The following is a 7,276-nucleotide window of genomic DNA, read 5'->3' on the forward strand; positions in this document are numbered from 1 at the left end:
CGGCCACGGAGGGAGTCCCCCCCACCAAGCCTGTCACGAGAAGGATTTTATCGAGCAGTTTTAGGTGTTACATGGTTAAAAGTTTATTTACTTTTTTTTTTTTTTTTTCCTCAAGCGCTGAAATGGTGGTGGAGGGGACCGGCTAAAATGGCGGGGGGCTGTGAGGGAACGAGCGGCAGGGGGATACAAAACTGGTGTGGTGTAAATCTTCTGGAAGGAGCCTAGGCGGCAGTGTCAGCCTGGCCCCTAAATTGAGGGCACAGAGGGTGAGTGTTGTGAATCCCATGAGGTGTTGTGGGATCATTCTGAGGAAAAGTGTTTCAGAACAGCTTTTCCTCTCCCTTTTGTCACTGAGGGCAGAGGCACACTTGCTCCTCTTTAAGGCAGGCAGGCCCTTTGAGAGCACACTTTCCCTCACAGGAAAAGGTGCATCTGTATCACACCTGCTTCTTAACATTGTTCCCAAACTAAGAACCCAGAGGGCAAGAAATACAGGCATTAGAGACCTCATCAGGATGAGTTATTGACCCATTGGAACATGGATTTGGGGCACTGCTGCTTCTTAGGCTTGTATACAACCAGACAGGGAGGATTTTCCAACCCTTCGCATTGAACAGGGAAACAGGAATAAACCATTATTGCCAATTCTTTTGCAGCAGAACCATTTACTGAGGACTATCCCCAACAGCTTGGCTACCTACCTCCCCCTCATGGAAGTTCAGGATTTTACAACCTCACACTCAATTCAGTCAGCTGTCATTCTAGATCCCTAAATACACAAAGCTCCCATCCCATTCTTCGACCACTATATGCCCACCCCAGAGATAAGAAGTGCTCAGATCAGGTCAGTGGCAATAACCATTTTAGAAAAATGTCCACAGAAAACTGATACTTCTCTAGAACACATGCTCTCACCCTGTCTCTGAGCTGGGGAGATCCAGCAGACGAGACATGATTCAGTTAGCTCTTTGGCTCTGGTTCCTGACACAGCACCCCATACCATTTGCAGGTGAATTTTTCCTGCTCCTTGCTCTTCTCCACAGGAGGCAAGGAGCTCTGACAGTTAACTCCCAGGTTCAGAAACAGGTGCAGGCTGAATCTCCCTACACGCCAGTCTCATTTCTTTCACTGCTTTTGAGATTAGGATCCTCTTCCACTTTTCTCATCTCCAGCCCTTTTACCCATGTGTAGGCAAAGGAGCCCCCCAGCACCATCAAGTTACTTGTCCACCATAAGAAGCTCTTTGTCTCCTCAAAGTAAATAACAGCCAGCACCGTTTGGGCACAGGCCTTGGCTGTCCCAGACACGTTGTGGGTGAGTGGGCTAGTGAACTTAATCTGAAGTCCAGTCACATACCCAATGGCAAAGCCAAACACTCCCCCCAGGGTCATCATGCCCCAGAAAGTGGGGTTTCCCAGCTTGTCAAAGTGGTAGAGAGTGTGGAACTCGCCCAGCATCATCATGAGGGGGAAGAACAGGACACAAGCATTCACGTTGTTGTAGAAGGTCAGGTGCCAGATGCTACCATCCACCACGGGCAGCACCTTCTTGGTGTAGATGGCATTGAGGGAGACACACAGGCTTGCTAAGATCCCAAAGAATATACCTGTCCATGACAGAGTGCCCTCTGCTCCTTCCTGGTCAACGCCCAGCCAGAAGCCACCTGCAACCAAACAAATTAGGCATAATCTGAACATCTGCTGAAGGACTCAAAATATACAGTTGGTGATTCATCACCTACCTAATATTGAACAACCACAGCCACAAGCAGAGACAGGCTAGAAGGCTTCCCCTTTCTATTATATTAACCCGCAAAGTGTCATGACCATTGTCCTAGGAAGATTTATTTTAGGAGTGCATGTAATTTATTGTGCACTCATTCAGTCTCATTCCCACACTGAGCAGGAAGCAGGAATTTAGAAATTTTTATTACAAAAGGATATGAACTAACGCTACTGTTTGTGTACAGGTCACTTTCAGAAGGAGATCATATGATTTTTAATTTAAAAGACAGCAAACCGGACACATAGGTAGCAAGAAATACTACTCTTATCTTAGAAGTTTAAAGAAAAAAACTTAGGGGAAAAGTAACACAACCCACCTAGGCTGTGCTGCACTGTTAACAGTAACAGAAACTTAAGTCAGAAAAGAGGGAAAGATTGTAAACACATGGATTAAAATACAGAAGACCTTGATCAAAAGAAGACTACAAAGTAGAAAGACGTCCTCACTGTATTAAACTTCTTCAATGGGCAGAACGCTCTTTAACCAGCTCTGAAACAGGAGGTACAAGCTCTTTTGCTCCAGGGCAAAGAGGGAGACTTCTCCCCATCCAGCTCTTCAGCAAAACACAAAAGGGGAGATTGGCTACTGAAGGGGTGCTGCAATGCTTCTGCATTAGCTGCTTTACATTAGAAGCCATGTGGGAAGTTGCCTGCAAGTCAGCCAACACATGCTATAAACTAAGCCCAACTACAAAAGAGCTCAATGCACAGACAAGGACAGTGTGTCTGGCCCCAGAGGATGCTTGGCTGTGCTGGCATACGCATACAGGCAATGCTCCTACAGCAAATGGAGATGGAGCCAGTGGACAGAGCCTTAGAGAAACCAGGAAGGCTGGCAAATACCACAGACTTGGGCAACATCTGAACACGAGGCTAGCTAAAGCCAACTGCTTGCATCACTTGGTAGGGGGGAACAGTAGCTGTTCAGCCAGACTGGCTCTCCTGTTTGCCTCTCATATAAAAAAACTTCTTGTCTCATCTTACTGAAGTCCATCTGTTTGTCTAAGCATCAACATGAACACATGCCCACCTGGAACTGAAGTCAACATTTCACCATTCTTGGCATCAAAATGACCCTCTAAAGGAAGGCAGCTTTTCATTTTACTGGCCCTTTGGAGCAGAAGACTTGTAAGCAACTCCTGTTAAGCCAGCCAATGCCCTGCCCTACATCCTTACCACAAAACCAGATTTTCTGGTGGTGCTTTATGCTTGATTTGATTAGCTAATCCTGTCTGAATTGGCAAGCTCCATTGTATGGTCCCAACAACACTGACAGTGTAAACAAACACTTATTGTTTTCAAAGTTAATAATTAACATTCACTTGAAAATAGGGAAGAAACAACTAGTTCTGCAATGGCCTTTGTGAGGAAGAGACGTGGTATCATCTTAGGGCGAATGAAACTTCATTAGAGAATAGACAGTTATCAGTGCTTAAAGAGAGCAACAGTCAAGTGATAGTAACTTCCTTTCCTAATGATACCTATGTGCTCCAGAGATGGGAAGCAGACTGCCTAAGGCAGAGCAAGAAAAGAGCCCTACAATTACCCCATCTCATCCAAAAGCAGTCGTGTGTATGAGGATGACTTCCCAAGAGGAAGGATGGTTCTGCTTGGTTTGTTATTTGGGTTTAGCATCCTGTTCTGAGAGTTAGTAAAGAAAAGCACTACCAAGCATTACCAGCCACTTGAGGTGGTTAATACAGCCCCAGCAGCCCACTTCCCAGGGCTTTGCCTACCACCAGGGGTAGGAAGGAACACGTGCAAAAAGCAGGTAGGAAGGCCTCTGTTGGGAAGCAGGAACTTTGCATTCCCCTATCCTACAGAACAAAGAGACAAGAACAAAAGAACAAAGCCTGAAGACTTGAGGTGCACCAGCGGCAACAGCCAGAGAGCAACGAAGGACCTAGCAGGTGTTAACCCCGCAGGCTACAGCAGTACAGCTGCATGCTGCAGCCTGGAGCAAGACACCACAGTCCTGTTAACCCTAGACCTCAGTCACCTTCCCAACCTCAGCAGAACCCCTTCCTCAGGCTCTCTGAGGTTTGGGGTGGGCGCAGGCCCCCCATTCCCGCTCACCTATGATAACACCGCAGGCCAGGAGGGCATAGAGAGAGGTGGTCTGCTTGAGGAGCAGGTAGGAGAGCAGCACATTGAAGACGGTGGTGAGTGAGCGCCCCACGTTGTAGAAGGCCACGCCGACGTGCTTGAGGCAGAGGTTGTTGGAGGTGACCATGCCGATGAAGACGACAGAGAGGGGCAGCACGCTGCGGGACACCTTGGGGTCGAGGCGCAAGGCAGGCAGCCCGGCGCAACGCGGCCTGCAGACGGCCCCCAGGCTGAGCCCCATGCAGAGGGCAGCTGTCATGGCGCACTGGAAGAAGGTGACGAAGAGCGGGGCGTCGAGGCGCAGCGAGGGGCTGTCCAGCAGGTACTTGTTGAGGAACACCATGGTGATGGAGGTGAACCAGTAGAGGCAGACCACCAGGGCGATGCGCAGCGCCCGCAGCACGAAGGGCGCCCGCCGCTCCCCGCCGCCCTCGGCCGGCAGCAGCGGGTCGGCAGCGCCGCCGCCCAGCGCCATCCGCAGGATCCCGGTCCGCGTCAGCTGCGCCCTGCTCATGGCGGGCACAGGCCGTCAGCCGCCGGACCGGACCGGACCCGGCCCCAGCCCTCCAGCACCGCCTCGCCTCCCGCCTCCGGCCCCTCTCACCCGCCGCCGCCGCTGCTGCCGCTGCCGCTGCCGCCGGCCCCGCGCTTCCCGGAGCGGCGCAGCCCCGCCCGCCGCCCTTTATTCACGCCCCGCGGGCGCCGCTCGCCGCCTCCCCGGGCCGCAGGCCGCGCCGCCATCTCGGGGGAGGGACCGCGCCGCGCCGCCCCGCCGCCGCCGGGCAGGGAAGGGAGCCGTGAGGGGCCTGCGCCGGGGATCCGGCACCCGCCCGGCACGGGGGTGCTCCCCGGGGTTCAGGGGGTCCTCCTGGGCTCCGGTTTGTGCCCGCTGGCACTGGGCACCGCTAAAAGAGCCTCGATCCGTTCCGTTCTGCTCAGGGAGTGTTGCATCGTATGAGGGCAGCTACTGTGCTCGTTATTTGGGTTATTCAGCCACGAGTTATTTACTGTCACTTGTAACATCTGTAGGGCTCTTGGCCTACATATTCTGATGTGGAAAATAAAGACTTCTGATGCAAAAAATAAAGACTTCTGATCTGATGCTTGCTACCATCCCACCTTTTAAGTTGCTCCTCTTCCCTTTATAGTTTCCTGTATAAATTTCTTCCCTATACGGTTTCTTCTTGCAGCAACTTGCAGGTTTTATTTAATTTATATTTCAATTATTTCCCCATTTTATTTGCTACAGTGACCAGGAGCAAGGCACTTAGCATTGACAGCTACACTGCCATCCTCACCTGTAGGATTTGGCCTCCTGGTAAAAGTAACAAGGTGGGGCTGATCGTATCTCCAGAAGCAAATCCACTGCATGCCCTGCTGGGCCTGCTGCTTTTGTAAATGCCTGAGGGGCAGCGAGGGATGCTCCCTGAAACATGAATCTGGTGCCAGTGCTGGCACCCCAGAGCTGGCTGGGACATGGGCTGGGATGTCCTCACAGGACTGAAGTACTCAGATGCTTTGGGTACGCTCATACAAGCTCCAGTCATGCACAGTAAGCACGGGTACGCAGTCATTGTTTCAGACTGCTGATAAATTTGGGAGGGCAGTCTCCATGCCTACAGAGCTGTGTTGCTCGTGGCACTGAAGGAGGCTCGCCCTGCCAAAGCTCTGGAAGCTGCAGGATCTGAACGTCACCTGGGCTGCGGGTATTTGGGGTGGGTTGGGTGTTTGACATCAGTGTGCTCTGGCACGGAAAGGAGGTGGGGGTGAATTAAAAGCTGAAGGATGAAAGACTTCAACAGAGGTCACCTGCTCACGGAGCAGCCTCTTCCTGTCATTGAGGAGGTTACTGATAGGCGCACCTGTGCTGGGAATAATTCCAGCTCTGCTATCTCCTATCAATTTCCTTTATGTGCTAGTTGGAGCAAGTGTGATACAGGTCTTGTGTGTTGAGTGATTTTCTAACATGGGTTGTGCCCACAGCATGCCATAGGGTATAGGTCTGTGCTCTGCTGCCTAAGCCTTATTTGCATAAATAAATTTCTCATTTTTATGGAGGTAAATAAAACCTTTCCAGTATGACCTGAATTAAGTAGACATGGTAACATCTGCAAACAGCTCATAAAGACAGTGCAGAGAAGTGTTGGCTGCCTTATCCCTCTTCCTGCAGTGTTAACTCAGAAACCTGAACACAAAAACGTCACCGCCACTGCTGTTAACTACTCCAGTACTAAGGTGCAGCCTGCGCTGATCTCTGCACCCCACTGTTCTCTAGTGTTTTATAACACAGGAGTGTTTTCCCTGCCAAACTCTAGCATGTTACAGATTCAAACTGCCGAACAGGACAAAATAAATTAATAAAATGAACAAAATAAAGTTAATACCAGATTCCACAGTGGTGGGCTGGAAATTTCTGACCGCTGTCCCCTCTAGCTCAGCCCTGCTCCTGCTACTAGCAGGGCAGCTAAAACTTACTGCAAGCTTCCTGTAGGGCACTCCTTCCCATCCCCTCCCTTCTGGCACCAGACCCAGCACTTCTGTAAAAAGGTATAATCTGGGCAAGGAAAGAAAGCAAACAGCCCAGGTGGAAGAGGTCCCAAAGGCCTCTTACACATAAACATGGCTTCAGCATCGCACATACATCTTGAATTTGAAATAAATTACCTCTTCCCCCAATAATGTTGCAAATATGACCCCATCAGAGCCAGACAGAGAACAGTTTGTCTCTGCAACTTGCTCATGTTGTTCAAAATATCTTCTCTAAACTAAACACATAAATTAGAAACAGAAAAATGAAACCCCAACCCTCAATCCCATCTCGTCTGCTCATTCAGCACATAGAAGATTGCTTTGTCCTGCACAACTTTGAAATATCCCAATCAATAAAATGTTCATTGCTGCTCTTGGGAGATTATTCTCCAGACTTATAATACATGTACGGCACGTCTACGTGGGAAAATTGACCAGAATAGCTATTTTAGCCCTGACAATATAATTCCCGATGTTGACAGTGTTTTCCAAAATAAAAGTGATTTATTCCCAGATAATCACGTAGTTCTGTGATAGTTGCGCTGGTCAAACTCCCTAGGCAGAGCTCGTCTGCAAGCATGGCAATGGTTTTGACAAGTGCTTTGAGTAAAGGCTTGCCTGGGTGGAAAAGCTGTCTGGCAGAGTTACTGTGCCATGCCTGCCGTGCCTGCCTGCCTCAAGGGATGCTCTGCTTCGGGGCACAAGAGATTTCGGAGGAAAGGTGGTAATTAATAGGTTCTCATGTGAGCTGGAGCCATTGTGGCAATGCGGGCTGGCCTCTGGCACGGCACAGCACCAGTCTTGGGCTCTCCTGAATTAATTCCTGCTTGAATGAAAGCTCTTTTTTTTTTTTTTTG

The 7,276-nt window shown here is 49.9% G+C and overlaps 1 protein-coding gene across 3 annotated transcripts; it reads right to left on the reverse strand.

The window, feature by feature from the left end:
- Positions 1-109: 109 nt before the first annotated feature.
- On the reverse strand, positions 110-4,622 carry SLC35C1 (solute carrier family 35 member C1). 3 transcript variants are annotated; one of them, XM_035326998.1, is made up of 3 exons: positions 4,495-4,622; positions 3,861-4,396; positions 110-1,663 (listed from the first exon to the last, which is right to left on the reverse strand). In XM_035326998.1, the coding sequence occupies exons 2-3, from the start codon at positions 4,363-4,365 to the stop codon at positions 1,104-1,106; spliced, it is 1,065 nt and encodes a 354-aa protein (XP_035182889.1). In that variant the 5' UTR covers positions 4,366-4,396; positions 4,495-4,622; the 3' UTR covers positions 110-1,103. The 3 variants fall into 3 exon arrangements, with proteins under 3 accessions (XP_035182889.1, XP_035182891.1, XP_035182890.1); XM_035327000.1 differs by having other exon boundaries at positions 3,861-4,397; positions 4,505-4,596; XM_035326999.1 differs by lacking the exon at positions 4,495-4,622 and having other exon boundaries at positions 3,861-4,488.
- Positions 4,623-7,276: the final 2,654 nt, after the last annotated feature.

The sequence above is a fragment of the Oxyura jamaicensis genome, chromosome 5, assembly GCF_011077185.1.
Source record: "Oxyura jamaicensis isolate SHBP4307 breed ruddy duck chromosome 5, BPBGC_Ojam_1.0, whole genome shotgun sequence".
NCBI lineage: Eukaryota > Metazoa > Chordata > Aves > Anseriformes > Anatidae > Oxyura > Oxyura jamaicensis.